General features: G+C 40.0%; 1 protein-coding gene across 5 annotated transcripts in view; it reads left to right on the forward strand.

The window, feature by feature from the left end:
- Positions 1-22,701, forward strand: part of LOC306836368 (echinoderm microtubule-associated protein-like 6) — a 68,066-nt gene that overhangs the window by 38,455 nt on the left and 6,910 nt on the right. For 2 of the 5 annotated variants that reach the window (XM_079363389.1, XM_079363388.1), the window contains 21 exons: positions 412-518; positions 2,943-3,061; positions 4,192-4,378; positions 4,592-4,697; positions 4,924-5,017; positions 5,968-6,068; positions 7,379-7,581; positions 10,241-10,352; positions 11,316-11,443; positions 11,597-11,738; positions 12,711-12,863; positions 12,966-13,097; positions 14,043-14,131; positions 14,634-14,810; positions 15,000-15,234; positions 15,625-15,751; positions 17,043-17,057; positions 20,748-20,826; positions 20,910-21,039; positions 21,630-21,728; positions 22,406-22,426. In XM_079363389.1, the coding sequence (XP_079219515.1) occupies positions 412-518; positions 2,943-3,061; positions 4,192-4,378; positions 4,592-4,697; positions 4,924-5,017; positions 5,968-6,068; positions 7,379-7,581; positions 10,241-10,352; positions 11,316-11,443; positions 11,597-11,738; positions 12,711-12,863; positions 12,966-13,097; positions 14,043-14,131; positions 14,634-14,810; positions 15,000-15,234; positions 15,625-15,751; positions 17,043-17,057; positions 20,748-20,826; positions 20,910-21,039; positions 21,630-21,728; positions 22,406-22,426 (2,556 nt within the window). The remainder of the gene's footprint in view (positions 1-411; positions 519-2,942; positions 3,062-4,191; positions 4,379-4,591; positions 4,698-4,923; positions 5,018-5,967; positions 6,069-7,378; positions 7,582-10,240; positions 10,353-11,315; positions 11,444-11,596; positions 11,739-12,710; positions 12,864-12,965; positions 13,098-14,042; positions 14,132-14,633; positions 14,811-14,999; positions 15,235-15,624; positions 15,752-17,042; positions 17,058-20,747; positions 20,827-20,909; positions 21,040-21,629; positions 21,729-22,405; positions 22,427-22,701) is intronic. The other 3 variants (XM_079363391.1, XM_079363390.1, XM_079363392.1) reach the window with 3 other exon arrangements.

Genomic DNA, 22,701 nt, shown 5'->3' on the forward strand with positions numbered 1-22,701 from the left:
TGCTTCATGATCATGTGAAGCCATTCTTGTTATATTATCATTTTATGTGCAAGAGCTAACCATGCTCAAGCATGGTTACACCTGAGCACAAACAGGCTGGGAGTGGGAATGGGGGCAATCGTGTTCAAGCATGGTTGCATTAGTGTATTCATACCTAATAGTGAGTTCCCCTGAGGAGAATCTTCAGTGGTTTTATTCGTAGCATCTCTGAAAGTCACACACATAGCAAATGTTCATTCTAAAAAAACATTTTGCTGCACGAAACATGAGTAAGGAACTAGAGTAAGCTCATTAGTTTAAACTAATCTGTAGTACTGGGTTTAATGTCTAGTAATTTGATTGGTTACAAATGTTTGTCCTCTAGTGCTTTTAGATAACTAAACACATCATGTACATTTTTCCACTTTGTAGACAGCCATGGAGACTCCAACAGTGAGGAGTCGGACAGTGACGTGTCAGATGTCCCGGAGCTTGACTCCGACATTGAGCAGGAAACTCAAATCAACTACGAGAGACAGGTACAGTTCTGATGTCTTTTGAGACGGTCTTTGACGTTTCCATGGTGATCCTTATCCCCTGTGCAAGGCACTTCACAGCTATGAAGTATTTAAATGAAGGAGATCTGTGTCTGTAACAATGTTTTTCCTGATGACTTTTAATAGAGGCAACACTGTCACAGCTCCTCGTTCTTATTCCCATCAGCCACAGCCGCAGCAGGGTTCTGTGTGGTTGCCATGGCAGCCCTTAAAAACGCCTTATCTTCATTGCCAGCCGCTGCCTGGCAGACTTCTCCATGACTACCGTTTGCCACCAGTTTTTGCAACAATGTGCAGTGTGGAGATAGGAGTCAGAGGGTGTTTGACAGACTAAATCAGAACGGGCATGTGTGTTTATTTTATCAGAAGCTCTAAAGTTTAATTGGAAACATAGATATAATAATGGTATTTCCAAATGCTTGGTATTTCCGTCTTACTTCCCTCAAAGAGCCCAATTCCTTCTCCTACTTTCTTACCATCATTCCTTCCTACTTTTTCCTTCTTCCCTTTCCTCCTACTCTCATTCTGTCCTTGCATTTCCCTTCATTCCTATCTTCTTCCCTCCTTCACTGTGTGGGGTTGCTTTGTGAGCCATGCCACAAGATTCAATTTGACAGATACTGTGCAGCAACACTTTGAAAGTTCCTCGTAAGTGTAAAGTTCTCCATAGAATGCACTTGTCACTGTGCATCGTTTTAAAGGGATTGAACTTGGAGGAGCAGCAGCGTGTTTTATGGACTGTTTGATGTCATCAGTGCGTTCTTCAAGATAGATTAAATCCCTTGTAAAGGTTGTTGTTTCCATGAGCAGAAATAATTACATCTGTCTCACAACAGCATACCGTTGTGGAAGATTTTGTCAGCATGGTTATGCTACACTAGCTGTAGATTAGGTTGGAGCTGTTATTGTCATCTATTTTAGATGCTTTGTAATACTTTACATACATTTCCGTAGCTGTTTCTGGGTAGATTGCAGATAACAGAAGGTATTCTTAGCTGTTAGCCTGTTTGGACGAGAGGCAGCACTACACCAAACACAACGTCATATCTGCGACAATGTTGTTGTTAGTTTAGGTGTTACACTCTACAAGCTAAGATTAACCTGACGCATTTGTGTTGCAACTACACACCATTTTCAGTAGAAACCTGACTAGATTCAACGTAGGGTTTACTTTGAACTTTTCACTCAAACTGAAGATAAATCTTACACATAGCTGGAGCAACAGGCCACTGGTCTCTGGTGCCTTGTAGCTCTTACAGACATGTTTTAATGTCAAATGTCTTTGAACTGCTGTTCAAAGTTAAAATGGTCGATGTTATAGGGTCCTTTATTTTTACAGGACTATTTTTTCCTTTGGTTCTTTTGTTAGGATGAACTATAAATCTACAATCAGATAGGGCTTTCACACTTGCAGAAAACTTCTGAAAAACTCCTGATATTTCTGGGAGGAGCTGTATGTGTGAATGCAAACACTCGGAGTTGCTCCTGCCAGACTCCTTGAAATTTTTCCAAAGCAAGTCCGAGTGGGCTGACGTGAAAACGCAGTGGCATATTATAGAGAGAATTTACCTCAAGTCAGTGGGAGAGGGTGGTGAAGTTTATATCCTGTGACTGGAGTCAGTACATTGACTGTCTGCCCATGACCGGTACGATCTCCGTGCACGTAATTAAATAGCTGTGTTACGTTTTCTCTGCTCTTGTGTCGACATTGTGATTTCATGTATATGAAGGCAAATGTGAATATAACGTTTCAAACAGAAGTGTTGAGTAAGACATGAATGTTTGCCTCGGAGCCACCCAGAATAATTTTCACACCACATTTTGATATTTGCTCATGATTTGCAGAAAAAAAGAAAAGATGAGCAGACAAACATGGAACATACATTCCTGTCACAGTGAAAGGGTTTGTAACTCTTCGTGCTGATCCACCATGACAGTTCTGTAATATGCAGTTTGTGAAAGTGGAGCGGTGCCAGTCCCAAACCTCCAGGGAGCAAAGTCTCCCCCTGTGAAACTCAGACGACTGAACCATCTCGACCTCAACATGAATAATTTGCATGAAAAATGAGCAGGCTTATATTCTGCCGAGGGTGAAACCACAGCAGACGGGGCTCAGTTGAGTTCTCTAACTAGGCAGAAGAATGTGTCCACAGTAGATTTCACTTTTCTGATGTTGATTATGAGGAAATAATTAATGAATTATTAAAACTAAAACAAAGAATTCTTCCAATTAAAAAAGACATTTTTTTTTTTTTCAAGAGACATTTTTACCTCCATAACTTGTGTGGAACTCTGTATATATTTATTTTGGTTTTCAACATTACTCGTACAGAAGTTGTCTGGTGATAAGTGGGACTCGTGCTTTGTGTGTTTGTGAAATGAACACATTTCAGTGTGTTTATGCAGGTGTACAAAGAAGATTTGCCTCAGTTGCGACAGCAGAGCAGAGAAAAGAAACAGCAGGTCGGATCTCTGAAGAGACAGAGAGGACCAAATCAAGGACTTCGACTGCAGTTTGTGCACGGGTATGTGTGTGTGTTTGTGTGTGTGTGTGTGTGTGTGTGTGTGTGTGTGTGTGTGTGTGTGTGTGTGTGTGTGTGTGTGTGTGTATGCAGTGCTTTATGTTAACATGAAGGCAGTTGTATGTTGGTCTGACGTCTAGATATTGGCCAAGGACTGTAATTCAAAATTCCCAAAGGTAATTTCAGCGGGTCAGACATTTCAACCTTTCTGTAAAACCCAAATCTCATTTGAAATCGTCCCAAGTTTAATTTTGATTTGATGCAGACCAAAATGCCTCTTACAAACTGTAGGCACCACAAGTAGGCATGTGGTCTAGGAGTGTAATTTCTAAAGGCTTATTAGGGCAGCATAAGCTCCTGAAGATATGATGGTGTGACCATTTAGAGCTTTGTAGATGAGGAAAAAGATTTCAGATGTTAATCTTCTTAATTTTCTCATGTCAGAGCAGCATTTTGTCTATAGAGACTCTGGCGTCTGAATAGAGACCTGAGTAACATCTTCATAAGAGATTATAAGTCTGAAAAAACAAAAAGATATGACAGATTGATTAAGCTAACAATGAAACATAGTTTATGTTTACCACACCGCTGGCCTTTTGCTCAGGTTTCATCTCTGGTCACTTAGTCATGTGCAGCAAAGTTCTTACAAAACGTGCCAGTAAATAAAATTAGACACTGTCTGCTTCACATTATCTCAGCCATTGTTGAAATTAAGTTAAATTGAGATCTTCCTTGTAATTTCTGATCTTGGTAATAAAACTAAACCAATCTCTAATGTTCATTCTGTTATAGGATTTAAAGCTGAGTTGACTGCAGGGTGGCAAATTGTCCTTGCCTTGATTTTATTGGCCAAATGGATTGGAATTATCATAAAATATAGAAATAATAATGTCTCTGTGTAGCGATCAGGGTAATATGGCTTTCAACCTTTGCCTTTAAATGAGTGTTTCTCAAAAAATGCAAAGACCTTTGACATAAATGAGTGCCTTAAATGGTGATAAACCTCCCAGTGTGATCTGCAAACAAGACTATATGTGGAGCAATAAGTTTTCAATAGACCAGAAAGGATCCAGTTGGTTGGTAACATTTGTGTTTCTTTGTGTGCATTTTGTGTCTGTGTGTTTTTTTTGCAGATACCGTGGTTATGACTGCAGGAACAACTTGTTCTACACTCAGGGGGGAGAGGTGTTGTACCACGTTGCGGCAGTGGGCGTGGTCTACAACCGGCAGCTGCACAGTCAGCGCTTCTACCTTGGCCACGACGACGACATCCTGAGTCTCAGCATCCACCCGCTGAAGGACTATGCTGCTACGGGACAGGTGCACACACACACACACAAACACACACACACACACACACACACACACCATGCCCAACGCCTTTTGAGAAGAGCTATTAAAAAGAACTTCAAAACAAATTACACTTTTCCAATATCTAAAAAACAGTAGATTTTGAGAGTTTTAGGTCCATCATGTCAGGATTTAAAGGAGCCTGATAAATCTCTACGTCCATATGTTAATGTGTGTGCCCAGGTGGGGAGGGACCCGGCCATCCATGTGTGGGACATCCAGACTCTGAAGTGTCTCTCTTTACTCAAAGGCTTCCATCAGAAAGGAGTGTGTGCTCTGGACTTCTCAGGTAAATTGAATGAATTTGGTTGGAATAACACTGCTGCGCTAATCTCTTATTTTCTGGAGAGTTCTTGAAGCTTAAGATGGGACAGAATTCCAAACTGTTTCTATCCATTGACCTACTCGTGTTTGCACCGATGAAGTCTCAGTCATCCAGCTGGAAATGTCCTCTCTGGTTTGTTCATAAAGGAGAAACTGTTTTTTTTTTTTCTGTTTCTGTTTTCCTGATGCAGCTGATGGAAAAAGTCTGGTGTCTGTGGGAGTCGATGACGGACATACCATTGTTGTCTGGGACTGGAAGAGAGGAGAGAAACTCGCTACTGCCAGGTACTGTGAATGGTACACATTCAGGTACACAGTAAAAGAAATACAATCAGACATAATTTACAAACTAAAATGTGTTTATAGTTTTACTAATATTACTTTTACTCTAATAAATTTACTATTAGTGTCATTGTCTAAGACTGGCCACACACTGGCTCATTTTAATGCCCAATTTCCCTCCAAAAGAAATCTGGGGGGAGCCCGATTAGAGGGTTGTCGTATCCGAAGTTTTGTCCAAAGAATCCTGTGATATCACCACAATGATTTTAATGCTCCTGATCTAATTGGAGAATTCCCAATCTGGAATCGTAAATCAGACATCTTTAACATTTAAAATTCGAGGTCGGACTGCCTCCGAACTTGGAAGCATCACCAACCAGATTTTGCATGCTCAAACATCTCACTCTCAGCTCGTGCTGCACATTGTACACAATCCATCTTGCCAGTATTTCATTTGTATTGGTCTTCTCATTTGCTATTTCTTGCTGCAAAACAAAACACAGCAGGCCAACCAGCTGACGCTGTCAGTCGTTTTTCATGATTTTCATCAAGTCACGTTTGATCAAAACTTTTTATTGCAATTGTTAAGGTGTGTGGTCTCCCAGTCTGGCCAAGTCGTCTGGTGTGTGCAGAGGATTATAATATTATAAATCAGTTGATACTCTCCTTTTGTCTGTGGTGTGAAGGATCTATTGTGTGGTCAGCTTAAGTGAGTTTATTAAGTTGATACCTGGAGTACCTCTAAGTATATTAATAAAGCTACCTACTCTGTGTTAAACTGTTATTTACACTGTACTGCTCCGTTTCTCACAAACAGCTGCTGCTCTTTTACCTTGGGGGGTTAGAAGAGGGCGATGTAAAATTAAAAACTGAATTACACTCAAGAGTACTTAGAGTCTAGCCTGAGTGGCATTTGTAATCTTTGAAAAGCATGTCATTGTTTTATTTTGCAGGGGTCACAAGGAGAAGATATTCGTGGTGAAGTGTAATCCCATGCTGATGGACAAACTTGTCACAGTGGGAATCAAACACATTCTTTTCTGGCAACATGCAGGTAAAAGTGATAGTGTTTTTATCCCCCCACACACACACACACACACACACACACACACACACACACGTGTAATGTGTTTTTATAATCAGGGAATCTGTAATTTTGACCAAGAAGTTCGTTTTATATTGACAACTTTTGGAAGACTTTTTCAGGAGTCCAAATTTGCCATTTTCTTTCCTGAAGTAATTTATTGACTCAGTGGTGTCTGCTCTTGTTGTAACCTTGTGTTTTTGTGTCTTATCCCCACTCTGAGTATGTAAGGGTTCGTATTCTATCCTCCATTGCTGAACTTTTGCTTCAACATCCAGTGTCCCAAAAGAGACAATTAAATCCTTTCATGAATCAAAGGTAGACTCTCCTGTGTGAGAGTCTGTGACCTTTATGCTAGACGTTCTCAGGTTCTTCCTCTGTTAGGGGGAGTTTGTTGTTGGGTGTTTAGGGGGTCACAAGAAGAGAGAGATGTGAGCCAAAGAAACAGAGTGAGGTTTAGTCTGGCTGCTGGTTTGGCAGTTAATCAACATAGTCAGCATTTACAGGGCCTTTGGCTGATACATCATAGCTTCTGATTTCTGCAATTTGCATAAAATGTCCCATTTAATTTGGTGTCAAAACTCAGTCCGATTTGAACAAAACATGAAAAAATACATTAAACGTGCTTTAGGATTCAGTGCAGTGTTTATCTGGGTTCATCATTTTATGTTCATCATGCATGAACATTCAGTTTATGAATCATAGAAACATCGCTTCTTCTGGGGAAACAAAATTAAGAAAATGAAAATATTTCTGTTGGTTTCAAAACTTTTCTTAAAATGTGTTTGCACCTGAGTGGATATGTTGAAAACTGTTAATAACGTTTTTAGCACACTTTCAATGTGGAAGCAATGTGAACAGATAGACAGCAATGGGACCCAGGGAGATTTAATTAATACTATTTCAGGCAGTGGTTAGTGCGCACGTCCCCATGGATGGAGGCCATAGTCCTGTCACCACCCCCCCCCCCCCCGATCTCCGACTCTGTATCTTTCCAATAAAGGCATAAAAGGCCAAAAATAGATCTAATAATAAAATAAAATAAAAACGATTTCAAATGTTTATTCATTGTTAAAAGTTATCCTCATCTCAGACATGATCACTTGTTATTAAGATTTTGATCAAGTTATCGAGTTGGTCAAGTTTTGACAACCTGCCAGCGACAAAAAATACGTTTGGATTGTGAGGATTTTGCCCCATCAGTATTATGACGCCGACATCAGAGCCTGTTTAGCAGCTACCTACTTAAACGGTTCTAAAATCAGAATATCTGCCTCCAGGTGGGGGTCTGACTTTCAAGCGTGGAGCGTTCAGGAGCATCAGCCGGCCGGAGACAATGATGTCAGTGTGTTACGGGCGCAGCGAGGCGCTGGTCTTCACTGGCGCCACGACAGGAGACGTTTACATCTGGAAGGAGCCGCTGCTGCTGAAAACAATCAAAGCTCATGATGGACCGGTGTTCGCTATGTTCTCCCTTGACAAGGTGAGGAGGACACGAGTGTGTGTGAAAAAGAGAGAGAGAGTGAGTGAAACGGAGGAAGCTCCTCATAACCTGCTTTATACATGAAGAAAGATGAGCGATGAAAATGCCCCCAGGTCCAGGTTTTTATAAAAAAAACTGTGAACAGTTCTCCAGACGATCCTCCTCCTACTAATGATCTGTTTACATTCTGTCAGCTTAGAGTGTGTGTGTGTGTCTGTGTGTGTGTGGGTTTGTGTGTCTGTGTGTGTGTATGAACCCACTTGCACTCAGGGTTAGTCATGCTCAACACGATTGTCAGCTAAATGCCCAAAAATCTCAATGTAGGAGTGAGCAGACGTGTACTTTATTTACATGTTTTTTCGCTGGCATCCATCTGTTTTCCCTGCCTCCCTCCCCTCCCCTCCACTTCTCTATTTTTCTCTCTGTTCATTGTTTTATCTCCCTCTCTCACATTCACTCCACAGCTCTCTTTATGTAACAGGATTTGAAGACAGACAAGCCAATAGACGGGCTCGCAGGAGAGACTCTATTTAACCAGAAACTAATTTAAATCCACAAAATCTCATTCCTTTCTTGGCTTATGTTATCACATTTCTGTTTGTTTTGGGTTTTATTTTCAGAATGCTTCCATCCACCTCTCAGCATCAGTGTCTCCATTGTGCCTGAATGTGAGGAGATGATCTAAACTCACATTTCACTTTAATCTTAAAAGACTAGATTCAAGTTATAAATAAACCAATTGAAAAAATAAATTATTTAACATCTTATTTGGTCAACAGCACAAATGTCTAATTTCTTTAAATGCCTCTTGGCTCTATTCATTTATTAATGAGATAAGATAAAGAGAGGGTGCAAAGAAGCCATTCGGTGTTTTAATTGTCTTTTTTATGAATGTTTACTATTTGATTTCACAGGCATGTGCACCACATTTTGTTTGTGAGACAGTTTTTGTACATGTCATGGACAGTGCCTCTCCCTCTCAGTCAAAAGTGAAGCCAAAGTACCTCCGTGACAAGGTTGACATACTGTGCTGGTGACGTGCTTTTGAACCAAGACAGTGCAGGAGTAAGCTGGCTGCTATAACTGCCTGATACCAGACTTTAACTTGTATAGGGCTTTTCCAGTCTTCTTACTACTCAAAGCTATTTTACACTGCAGGTCACACCTACCCCATCGTGATTTTTGTTTTCGTTAGCTTGATAGGTGTGTTATCTTATCCTATCTATCCATCTATCCATCTATCTATCTATCTATCTATCCATCTATCCATCTATCCATCTATCCATCTATCCATCTATCCATCTATCCATCTATCTATCTATCTATCTATCTATCTATCTATCTATCTATCTATCTATCTATCTATCTATCCATCTATCCATCTATCCATCTATCCATCCATCTATCCATCTATCCATCTATCCATCTATCCATCTATCCATCTATCCATCTATCTATCTATCCATCCATCCATCTATCCATCCATCCATCTATCCATCTATCCATCTATCTATCCAGTCCTAGCCAACTGTAAGCTGAACAACCTAACGTTTTAACTTATGTAATGGAAGCCAGAATGTGGTTGAACGATAGCGTGAGCTGATGCTAATGGAATCTAGCTATATCTTGGCTCGCAGCTCTTTTGAACATTAAGAGTGTCAAAGAAAAACTGATTTTAACAAGGGCACCTGTGGCTCACTTGAATCGCTCGTCCCCCAGCTAAAAAAGTCGAGGGTTTGATCCCTAGCTCCTGCAGCCACATGTATCCTTGAGCAAAGAAACCTCAAGTTGCTCTCTGTGTTTTTGCATTGCGTATGAATGTGTCTGAATGGGGTGAGTTACTTCTGAGGGTCTCTTTACATAGCAGGCTCAGCCATCAGTGTATGCATAGGTGTGAATGAGTAGGTGTCCTTTAGGTGGGAAAGTTGTGCTTTCACCTGAGTGTCAAAGCACTTTGAGTCTGAGCTAATTTAACTCAAACATTATTTATTTATGACATATTTGAATCATGAAGTCCGTTATGTTGAGAGGAGGAAATGTATGGCTCTGGGTCCAGGAATTATATAGTAAAAACTGAGTTAATGCAGTTAGCTGTTCAGCATACAGTAAGCTGATCCTGATGTGCTGTCAAAAGAGAAGCTGAGTAAAAGCTTTCATTACTACACATTACATGACTGCTTCATTCATTATTTACTGGTTTCATTCACAGACAACATCCTGAAAAATGTCTGACAGACAACTCTATTAGATGTGAATAAATGTTACAATATTTAACTAAAGGATAAGATATTCCTCCTCTACCTTTTCCCCTCATGTGTCGTTATATCATTGTCAGCGTTCAGGGAGTCGTTGAATGTTTTATGACTCTCAGAGTTATAACACAAGAAAATGCACTTTTTCAAACACCATCAACTGGGTGAGAGACTTGAGATTAAACATAAGCACATCTGAAGATCTCAGGCAGAGTGGGCGAAGGAGAGACAGAAACTTGTCTGTCGAGGAAGACAAGACTGAGACTGACAGCCCAAAGAGCTGAAGGAGGGGGAGGTAGATGTGCCTGGTAGATCTGACATGTTTCTGCTTTGTTTCAGCACAGCATAGATCTGCGTTTGTCTCTTATTGAAATATGAGTAACTCAGTTAAAACCATTTGTCTTCAGGGCTTTGTGACTGGTGGGAAGGATGGCGTGGTGGAGCTCTGGGACGACATGTTCGACCGATGTCTGAAAACGTACGCCATCAAGAGAGCAGCGCTGTGCCCGGGCTCCAAAGGTACACAAAACACCATCCACCAATCGAAAAACTCAGTTGGGGACCATCACGTCTGAAACATTAAACATCACTTTGAAACATAGTAGCTCCAGGACGATGTGCCTGTTGAGATAAGACAAATTACTTATCACAGCAGCTCCTCACCCTTCTGCATCTCCTGTCTATCTCCAGCTTTAAACGGCCACTGAAAATACATGTTTTTTTGTGCTTTGAATCATTATTTTATGAATAAGTGAGTGCAAATATAAAGCTCTTTTTTTTTTTTTTTTTTACAGTTTCTGTTTTCATTCTGCTTCAATAGACAAGAAATGCCTGTATAACAGTGGCCGATTATTTTCCATTTCAGTTATCCATATCTGCTTTGCAGACTAAATGATGTCGCAGATCAGAATATGTCAAATTCATTTTAAAAGCACATTTTATACTCAAGACAATCCCAACATGATACAAGCTGTCAGAACAAGTTAAAGGGAAAAACAAACAATATAAACTTACAGGTTTTGATCAAAAATATTTTTGTTTTAAATGATGAACAGGGAGGTACAAAGTATTACTGTCTTTTATCTGTTTATACACAAACTTTACTTCTAAATTTAATTTTCTTCTGATCAAAAAAGTATCCACTCGTCCATCCATCCATCAATATAAACACTAATATTGAATTAAATCTTAATTAAATTTAGCCATTTACCATTCAACATTTTGAAATGTTCATATATTATTTGTAGATAAAACCACATTAAAAAGACATTTACAACAAAAATGATAGGGGGTATAAGCCCCACTTTAGTACACTAATAAAGCTGTCTTTACTAGCTGTAGAAGCTACTCTTTAGTCAACACTGCCATCTGGTGGAGAAACATTGGAATACACGTCAGTTTGTTAAACTAAACTCATCAGTTTTAGAAAGTTTCTCAGAATGGATTTTCTTCCTCAACACTTTGATGACTGAATGTGTGCAGGCCTGCTTCTGGAGGACAACCCTTCCATCAGAGCCATCACTCTGGGTCACGGGCATATCCTTGTAGGAACCAAAAACGGGGAAGTCCTGGAGATCGACAAGACTGGGCCCATGACCCTGCTGGTGCAGGTGTGTTGGCTTGCAATGTTCAACTGTCACCACCAGCCTTACTGTCACCAATTTGAACAATTTGAAGTTGTGAAAATTGACATTTGTGTGTGTGTGTGTGTGTGTGTGTGTGTGTGTGCGTGTGCGTGTGCGTGTGCGTGCGCACGCGTGCAGGGTCACATGGAGGGTGAGGTTTGGGGTCTGGCCCCTCACCCCCTGCTTCCTGTCTGTGCCACTGTCAGTGACGACAAAACTCTGCGACTGTGGGAGACGTCAGCCAATCACCGCATGGTGGCAGTCCGCAAGCTGAAGAGAGGTCAGATTAAGGAGCAGACTCCAGTAAACATGGTTCTGTCTGTTAACTTGAAATGAAGTTTTTGTAAAGATCTTTGGTGATTGTATTCCCTCATAACTTCTTAATTTGTATTAATACATAATTATGTTAATGTTAAGTTCAGGAAGACAGGCACAAAGTGACTAAAATGTGTACTTGTGCAGTATTTGAGTAAATGTTTTCCCCTGCACAGTGTCTAGAGTTTTAAGATGATAACGTTGTTGAAATGAATTGTTACATTTATGCAAGATAGACATAATGTTTTAGGCATACAACTGTACAACTGCACAAACAATTCTTATGTAAATGAACTTATATTTGATGAAACATCATCTGTGTCCCTTTTCGGTCATCGTCAGGTTTGGTGAATAGTCCAATGTGCGGGTCGCTTTAAATGCCTGTCTGCGTCATCACATTGACTTTGTTTGTTATGGTTACACTGAAAACATTTGTTCTGAACATACCTTTAGACACTAAACAACAAAAGAAGATAAGATAAAGGAAAAGATAAGAAGACCCATGACAGTTCAAGTATTTTTACACTCCTGAATAATAATAATAATTTACACTTTATTAATCCCACGAGGGGAAATTCGGTTTACACTCTGTCTAACACACACATAGGCCGAGATACACACTCATGCACAAACAGGGTTCTAGTGACATGCATTAATGGAGAGGTCTCAGAGTGAGGGGGCTGCCCACAGCGAGCGCTCCAGAGCAGTTTTTGGGGTTCGGTGCCTTGCTCAGGGGCACCTCGGCAGTGCTCAGGAAATGGACTGGCACCTCTCCAGCTACCAGACCAGTTTCCGGACTTGGTCCGTGCCGGGACTTGAACCGGCGACCCTCCGGTTCCCAACCCAAGTCCCTACAGACTGAGCTACTGCCGCCAGTAAACTCACTAAAGAAATAGTTCATGACCATGTTGATTAAACCAAGAGTGTCTTTTACCAGGAGGTCGCTGCTGTGCCTTCTCTCCTGATGGGAAGGCGTTGGCAGTCGGTCTGAGTGACGGCGGCGTGCTTGTGGTGAATGCTGACACGCTGGAGGATCTCTTGAGCTTCCACCATCGCCGTGACGCCATCTCTGATGTTCGCTTCACCCCAGGTAAAATCAATAACAAAACACACTCACACACCCATCAATAAAAATATCACTGCTCAAGACAAGTCCACTCATCCTCTCTGCCACCTCACATTTTCGTCTTAGACTCAGGTAAATTCCTGGCGGTGGCGTCACATGACAGTTTTGTGGACCTCTACAATGTGCTGAGCAGCAAGAGAGTGGGCATCTGTAAAGACGCTTCAAGTTACATCACCCACATCGACTGGGACGCAAGAGGTAACGAATGATGCTCTCTTCTTTATTACATCGAACAAAAGCTTCTCAGAGCTCACTTTGAATCTGAATTTAACACTGGGGACGTGTTTGCAGGATCTGTGACATCACTAACAAGTTGACTGTACATAAGTAGCAGACATAGTATCCCAATCTTAAAAAGTGAAGCCAGACCAGAAGTGTCTTAAAACAGCATTCTTTTTAACGGCCAGCTGTGCTGCAGGTTTTACAAAAAGAAGTAGTACCGTGTATCGTCAAACATTACATTAGTTATGTGTTTAATGTCCTGCTCCCTTGTTTCAGGTCTTCTTATTGTGTTATAACAATAATTTACTTTAGTAACTATGGTCCAATGAAGAATACAAAACAAAAAGCAGGTTTCATTTTTGGCCACAGCTACACTGTGACTGTTAAGTCTGTACCACAGAGTTCTGAAAATGACTGGACTTAAAAAAATTATCTGATTAGGTGCCTGTGAACTTTTTCCTCTTTTTAAACCTGTATGAGTCGCTTCTACGTTATATACCATGAATTAAAGATTCACCTTGCTAACCATGCTAGCACTAGCTAACCCCTCCATGCTATGAAGTCCAGTCTTTCATCCAGATGTGTCACTCCTTGTACTTCTCATTTCCTAAGTATCAAACTCTAACATTTAAAATCTGAAAAATATTTACGTCATGTAATCAATGGTTAGATTTACAAACAGAAGTGAAGAGCCAACCAGGGCATAGTATGATAATTGTATGTTATATGAAAGTTGTAGGTTATGAACCTGACAGATATTCTTTAACTATACTACTACTATACTAATACTACTATAAACTATAAGAATGAATAACATTTCAGCAGCAGAACTTGTTACTTGTTTTAAGTTTGTGAGTTTCTTTTTAAAAGGATGATCATGTGATCTCTCCTCTCTAAAGTGTGTTTGTGTCTGTGCTGCAGGAAAACTGCTGCAAGTGAACACAGGAGCAAAAGAGCAACTATTCTTTGAAGCACCAAGAGGAAAAAGACAAACCATCAGGAACTCTGAGGTGAGAGACATTTAACACAGCAGTGTTTGTGGGAAAACTGAACCTGCAACTAGGCAGGTCACCGTTTATTACGTTTAACCAAGAAAGAACACTTTTTGACTTTTTAATCAGCTGCGGCTGAGTTAAGTTATTGGTTGTGGTTCAAAAATGAAAATAATCTTTAAGTATCAAGTTTTCTTCTGTGTTAAGTGTTTAAGGAAAAGCAGCAAAGTGATGGTGCAGTATATAACATGAACAACATATTTTCTGCATGTTCACTTCATTCCTTACAGCAAAAATGAAAATGGAAACAGCCACTCAGAGATAAATTAAGATTATATAAACTTGCTGCATTAGTTAAGATTTCCCACTTTCCTTCTTTCGATATGTATGGAGAGGTTTTCATGCAGTTTAAGGTGAAACTTTCAAAGCGAAACGAAGCGTCTGAAACGAGACACGTGGGTTATTAATTTGAAATAATTTATTAACATTTATTATGTATTATGTTATTGTAAACGTGTAGCTGGAGCGGATCAGTTGGTCGAGCTGGACGTGTGTTCTGGGTTCCAGCTGTGAGGGAATCTGGCCGACGTACAGCGACATCACTGACATCAACGCTGCTTCACTCACCAGAGACAGAACACTGCTCGCCACTGGAGACGACTTTGGATTCCTCAAACTGTTCAGCTACCCTGTTAGAGTACGACACGAGCACCACTCAATGGTTACTGTGTGGCCTCACCCTTGACAAGAGATTCCCTTCTTAATGATAAGCACATGATTTAAATATAATACTTTTCCTCTGCATCACATTCAGTATTTTAATCATTGCTGTATAACTTGCTCTCTAAAATGTACAGAATATTTTTTCTTTTCCTTGTCCCTGCAGGGTCAGTATGCTCGTTTTAAACGTTACGTGGGCCACAGCGCGCAGGTGACCAATGTTCGCTGGGCTCATGACGACACCACCCTGCTGACGGTGGGCGGGGCCGACACCGCACTGATGATCTGGGCGAGGGAGAGAGGAGGCGGGGTTTGTGGAGAGGGGGAGGGGCCCTTGTTTCACGACAACAGACCACCTGTGGACAGCGAGGAGTCAGACGACGACATCGAGGAGGATGGAGGTCAATTTGTTCTAACAATGAATTAGAACCTGACTTTAATAGAAACTGTTTGATGTTGAAGTCTTTCAAGAAAGGGTCCTAAAATGTGATATGTTATTGTGCCCTCACCAGCTGCTGAGCTACACAAACTACTTTTAACATTTAAAACCTACTTACTGCATTACCTTTGCCAAGGCCTCTTTTTATGGGTGTTGATCTTTCATGTTGTTAGCAGGGTTTCAGGGTAGCTAGCAGCCCAATTATACTGAATGGACAAACCTTAAGGGGCTTTAATGCCAATTTAAACCCAAATCGAACAATGATCAGATTGTGCAATTATAGAAGTCATTTTGTAACTTTTTGTATTTTTATTTTGTAACTTAATTTGTTTGCATGTTTGTGTGTCCAAAGGCTACGACAGCGACGTGGCTCGGGAGAAGGCTGTGGAGTACACGACCAAGATGTACACGGTGAGCCTCCGAGAGATGAGAGGAACCAAACCTCACCAGCAGGTGAAGGAGCTGTCAGTGGAGGAGAGGTATGCACGCGTGCACACACACACGCACACACACCTACACACACACACACACACATCTACACACACACACACACACACACACACACACACACACACATACACATACACATGCAAAGGCTCTAAAGCAGCACCAGCCAGCGGTGCATTGAGGCGCTCCTTCCCTGTGGAAGAAACAAACAAACATGACAAAACACTTATGATATGTTAATATTCCATATTAATCCTGCATTGACAGTTTTTCTAAAGGTACTTTTATCTCCTCGAAATATTCCAAAATACTTCAAGTCAAAATGATAGTTGTGCTGAATTGTACATGTCTGAAGTATAATCTCTGTGGCATGAATGTGTTCAGCATCAATGCTGCCACTGGTGAAAATGTTGAATAATCGTCTGTTGTAGTGATAAACTGAGAACCAGACAGATCTGCATGCTCTTACTTTTTTGTTGTGGAAGAAGCTTATGGTCACACATTTTTGTCTGAGCCTATATAAAGCTTGGTACTGAGATGGTCCAGACTTATGCACACCCACGTGCACACACACACCCACATACACAGACACACACAAGCATGCAGTACTTGTTTGTTCTTCAAACTTTTCATTTGTAAGTTTTAAGTTTTGGCACAGACTGTTGCACAAGCTGAGCTCAAACTTGTTATGATTACTGTCTCTGTGTGTGTGTGTGTGTGTGTGTGTGTGTGTGTGTGTGTGTGTGTGTGTGTGTGTGTGTGTGTGTGTGTGTGTGTGTGTGTGTGTGTGTGTGTGTGTAACTAGAATAGTGGGAGGGTTTTCACTCTTGTAGGATTTTGCTCTGATTGCATACCCTTCTGCATGATTATTGTGTATCTTATTGTGACATTGTCTGCTTGTGTGTCTATTATCACACAACCTCTTTACCTCAGTGTCAGTGAGTTCTGTGTTGAAAACATGCAACAACTAAGAGAACCTTAAATGCACAAATTAATTCTGCTGAGGGTGTTTTGTCAAACATCTTAAAACTGATATTTTATTCACAGCATACTAAAATGGACTGAATAAACTCTTTTAATGCAGCATTATAGTGACATTGAAGCACAGAGCACCTCGGCCACAGATAATTGTGTTGATAAAGCGCCACATGTCTTTTTTAAGGGCCGCCAGATGCCTTTTTTTTTTTTTCGGTTTTGATTTTAAGATTCTTGTGTCTGTCCGTTTGTGGTACCCTTCTTCGTCAGTACTGCTGCTGCTCTCTTGCTTTCCTGTAGAAACTCTTTTAATATTTGTGTTGTGTTTTAACTTGCATTCCCTTGGAGGCAGGGCATTGTCAAGTAAGTATGAGCTAATATTTATCTGTAAATAATTTAACGTAAAAAAAAAAATCACATAATATAAACTATATGAGCTGTATAAAATCACATTTTATAAAATCACCTGCTTAGGCTGTTCAATGAATATTTATTACAGCATAAGACAATAATTAAATACATGTGGTTCCTTATAAGAGCAAATTATGAGCTGCTCTTTGACTTGAATTTGTGCAAAATGTTTGGATGTTTTGGGGCTAAAACATAGAAAACAACATGTACACCTCTTTAACGGTCAGGTTCAATAACTCCAGTCAAAACTTGAACTTTTAACAACATTTATTAAACATCTTTAACATCATACTGTCATCTATGTAAACACAAATCATAAACCAGATATGCATCTTCCCATTTCTATATTTATGTTCAAACTCCTTTATAATTTCTTAATCACAACAGCTTTTACAAAACTCACATTTTTGCTGTTTTGGGTTTCAGCATTAACCCATAAGGAATGATTTAAGGTTTATTGCTCCTTTATTTGTCCAGACAATCAAAAAATGACTTGATTTTTTTTTTGTGTACAACGTTTCTACGATTTGATGTTTTATCTGTGTATGTGATGTCCTTGTATTAGTATCATCATCTGACGTTTCAAACTATTTCAATAGCTTGCATTGATTTAAATGTTTTTTTTTCATTTAATCATTGTCTGTCATTTAAACAAACTGCTTCTAATGATGTCTTATCCCATGTTATTCTACCTTTCTTTTTCTTCCTCTCAACAAATCTTGTTCATTACCATTATTTTATACTTTTCCGTCCATTATATCATTCTTCATCTTGTATCTTGTTTTCATCCCACCAAAAACAATGTTGAAGCACTATTCAGACAGAATGAACATTACAGGAGGAGTGGAGGATTCTTGCCTCTAATAACAATAAAACATTTAGGTGAACAAAGACTACGGCTGAAAGAAAAGAATCTGAGGGAAGTGCACATGAGTCAAAACTAGACCACCTTTACCCAGAAACCCAGTCACAGGTGAAAACACCGGCTTGCTTTTTTTTTTTTTTTTTTCTTATTGTGACTTCAACCTTCTAAGAACATTAAAATCTCTATTTAAAATTTGAGAAAAGAGATGCTTCAGAACCTGCTCAAGAATCAGCACATTTCTTTCTAAGTTTAAAGTAGTTCTCTGTAATACAATAGGTAAACTGCAAACAGGAACTGCTAACAGATAATTCGTCAAAGCTCTGATGGAGAAAACCATGAGAGTGTAAACAAATATAGATTTCACACTAACGGGTAAAAAATGAACAGTAGCACATACTTTTTCTTGCTGATATGATCACTTACGTATGGTTATATTGGCCAAATATATCTTGGCAAATCACACTGAAAAAGAAATGCAATATCTGCCTGGAGGTGACAAATTGCCAACACATTCTGTCAACAGGATTAAAGCTCAAACTTCTCCACCTCATATCAGGGGAAATGGGTGCTTGAGAATGTGGTTACACAGTTTGATCAGCATGAGGCTGGTTCTGCTCGAGGCCTCTTAGACAAAGTTTTTCTTCTTGTCTTGTAACAAACTGTAACCTTGCTAAATGTTGCAGGTCTTTTACCTGCTCATTTGTAAAGCGTCCTGAGATAAAAAAAAATTAATAAATTGGTGCTTTACAAATAGAGATTGATCGATTAAACACAATTTGTGCCTACAGCCTAAATGTGATCTGACAAATAGGCCTCACCCTTATACTGTATCTTTATTCAAACTAAGAGGATCTTAAAGGATGCTTCAGATTGCTGACTGAACACGTCATCTTGACTTCCATTCTGGTTAAAAAACAGTGAATGAACATTCTCAAATCTGAAGTAATGGTTTCTGCTAATAGACAAATGTAACACCATCAAAAAACTGCTCAGAAAACATGTTCCAATGAAATACAAAACACGTGCAGCAGAAACATGACCACAGGTTTAAAAGCGAGTTAGCCACAGGTGTTTTGCTGTTACAAGAAAACACGAGGATACAGTTGAAGTATATTATTGTAATTAAACCTCAATTGATGTACTGAAAAGATTAATATAAAAAAGATTTCCATTAAAACTGATAAGCTTTCCTGTGAATCATCATGTTTTTATATTTAGTCCAAGATCAAATGGCTCCAGCTAGCCCACGGCTAACTCACTGACTCTGTGGTAACACCTCCCTGTGCACATGCCTCAATGCATCATGGGATCTGCAGGCATGAAACTGACTCTTATTTGGTCAACACTGTCAGCTACACTAGCATGTCAGCCTGACATCCCAGTAGTATGCTAGCTTTTTTTTTTAGCATGTAGCCATTCACATTTATTAATATGACAGTTCTCCTGAGGCATGAGGTCTTTGTATCTGCAAGTGTTGTGTGTAAGTTGTTATCTTTGCATGAGTAAATGAGTGCATGGGTGTGTGTGTGTGTGTGTGTGTGTGTGTGCGCTTGTGTGTGTGTGTGCTCGTGTGTGTGTGTGTGGGCTTGTGGGGTCTCTAAAGCTCTTTACCTTGGTTCTGTCCCTCTGCTTTCCAGGGGATCCAGGTAACACCTGTCTATGCAAAGCCTCTTCATTGTGCATACGTGTGTGCTTGTATCACACACCTGTTGGCATTACGTCACACTGTTCAAAGCTTGAAGGTCATTCACCAAGTCACCCATGAAGCCTGATTTGTCAGAGATGTAACATTAGCGTTTTATTAAAGTGCTCATTCTCAGTTGTTTCCCATTTTGAGAAGCTCTTATGAACCTCACCATCACATAACCATAGAGCGCTCCATTAATATCATATACTGTATACATATAGATATATACATAGAGTTCAGTCACACATTGGTTTGTGGGTTTGTGGATTGGTTGATTTTTAATTGAAAACCAAAAACCAAAGCACCAACTCCTTGGAACAGGACAGTTTGTCAACATTGTAGCATTTTGTTAATCTCAAGGGAGGGGGGGGGCTCAGTTTATATTAATTCTTTTGACATCAATGGATCACTTTTTGTGGGTCCTCAGAAGGGGGCGGGGGGCTCAGCTTTTCTTAGATCGAAGTAGGGGGGACTCCAAGAAAAAGGTTGGAACCACTGCCCCAGCTACCCAGCTTAAAGGTCTATTTGACTGAGTAACATATGGATTAAAAATCATTCTCTTTTGAAGAGGATACAAAATTCTCAATATAAAGATTGAGAATGTAAACTTGCGATGAATACGTTTACTGAGGTAATAAAGCACATGAAAAGTACATGGTCTTTTTTCCAATCTGTGGAATCGCCCCCTGCTGAACATGAGTAAGAATCAGTTAGTAAAAACACATTGACATTGGCTTTCATTTCCAAACTGGAGTTAATGTCCATTCTGCAAATAAACTTCGCAATAACGGATTCCTCTCTTCAGAGTGGACCAAAAGTAGATTTATGTTTGCATCTCAGGGTAAAAATATTCTGTTTGATAAAAAATGTTCAGGTTTTTACTTTGCTTGTAATTTGTTCAGCTCTGATAGTGTTTCCGTGTCCACTCTTTAAATCACATAGGCTTCTAATTTGTCTTCTGCTGTCTTTTGTCTGTCCTATCTGTCCATCTGAATCACAGTCTGTGTCTGACCTTCCTCCACCTGTCTGTGTGTATATAAAGCACTGTTTTTAATTAATTGAATGATTAATAGACTGATTTATCCTCCAGACCTCCAGTGAGTCGAGCCACGCCACAGCCGGAGAAACTCCAGAAGAACAACGTCTCCAAGAAGAAGAAACTGGTGGAGGTATGTCCGTCTCTCGACCTGTCTGTCTGTGTCTACCTGTCTGTCCTTCTGCTTATCTGTCTCTCTGTCTCTTCACCCTGTAGGACCTGGTTTTGGAACATGTGTTTGGATTTCGGGGCTATGATTGTCGAAATAACCTGCACTACCTCAACGACGGCAGCGACATTGTGTTCCACACTGCTGCCACCGCCATCGTCCACAGTCTCAGCAATGGTAACCACAGCAACCAACCAAGCACAGGCTGTAAAATAGCAAATACTTAAAGTCTCATATAGAGGGAACACAACTCCATACTTATTCTGGGGTCATGTGGTGACATCCATCAATATAAACAACACTTATACACTATGTCAATGTTAGCTAGTTTAAAACCAGCAGTAGATTGGTCTTTTCTGTTAACATGAAAAAAAATGCTGTACTGCTGTCTGCATTGGTGATGACTGTCCAGAGAATTGAGCAGTAATAAGCCCCATGGCTGCTTATCTATTCAAGGTGGGCTTTAAAAAAAAGGGAAAAGTTGGTCAGGGTCTGTCCAGTTACCAAGCTTGCTCAACCTTTAGTCGATCAGAGAGCAAAAAGGCGGGCCTTAAGAACTGTTTAAGGTTGTTTTTTTTTTTTTTACATTTTCAACAGAAAAGACAATGAGAATTAAGAAAACAGTATGAGAATATCTGTTGAAAAAGCACTACACAGACCAGATCATCAAAGAAACAAGACGTAAAACTTTTTCCACTGGAGTCTCTGAAATCTACATTTACATTTCTCCGATAAGGGTCACGTGTTTGTGTTCTCTTTCTTTGCAGGAACTCAAAGTTTCTACCTGGAACACACTGATGACATCCTCTCTCTAACGGTCAACCAGCATCCCAAGTACAAGAATATCATCGCTACTGGACAGATCGGTACACTGAGTGTGTGTGTGTGTGTGTGTGTTTGCATGGCAGTATGTTTTCTACTAACTTGTGTGTACTAGTCTAAACGACTCCTGCTTTTCTCTCCTCCGCTTCATGTTTAACCTGCTTGTTTTTTTCTACTGAAAACAAAATAAGACTTATGACCCAAACCTGGAGGAAGAGATGTATGATCAATTTAAGAATTCTTAAAAAAAAAAGATATATAGGATGACAGAGAGAGTACCAGAGAGAGGACTGCTCAAGGATGGGTGTTGAGGTTTAGCACCCTGAGCTTTGGGGGGGGTGGGGGTTCAGCTTCCTTATAGCTTGGTGGATGAAACTGTTCATTAGTCTAGGGGAGCTGCTAAAAACCCCACCAAGATGAGACTTCAGTGCAATGTACTTCCCAATCCATTGGCTGATTTCTGGGTGGCTACATCTCTTTTTAAATTCAGTCTGTGTCTCCAACATAACCATGATCAGACAGCCCATAAAGTCTGTAGTCACCCACATTTGTGACTTCCTTCAGTCAGCAAGAATCAGCCATAAGTATCTCTCTTTACTGTCATGGCTGAAGTTAGCCTGTCTTTAACAACTCACTCAAAGTTTTTATCTGTTTTGTTGTGTTTTTTATATGTGTGTTTTGGCTGGCCTCATTTGTCACCATCGCTCTCACAACACCTCAGGTGACGTCAGTGAACTTCCAGGTAAAAAAAACAAAAACAGATTGCACCGCCGTACCCATTCCACTGAGACAAACACCCTGAAACCCAGAAATGTAGTGATGGAGACAAAGTATTGCGTCAGGACTTTTCCATGTGCCTAAAGAGGATTACGATTCTCTCAAATCCAGGAAAAATCATGTGGATTTTTCCAGTCATATTGAAGATAATGTGCTTTATCTGTATAAATCAGAAACAAAAAGAGCATGCCATAACCACTAATTCAGACATGATCTTTTCTTTAAAAAAGATTCAATGTT

The sequence above is a fragment of the Symphodus melops genome (genome assembly GCF_947650265.1).
Source record: "Symphodus melops genome assembly, chromosome: 15".
Classification (NCBI taxonomy): Eukaryota; Metazoa; Chordata; class Actinopteri; order Labriformes; family Labridae; genus Symphodus; species Symphodus melops.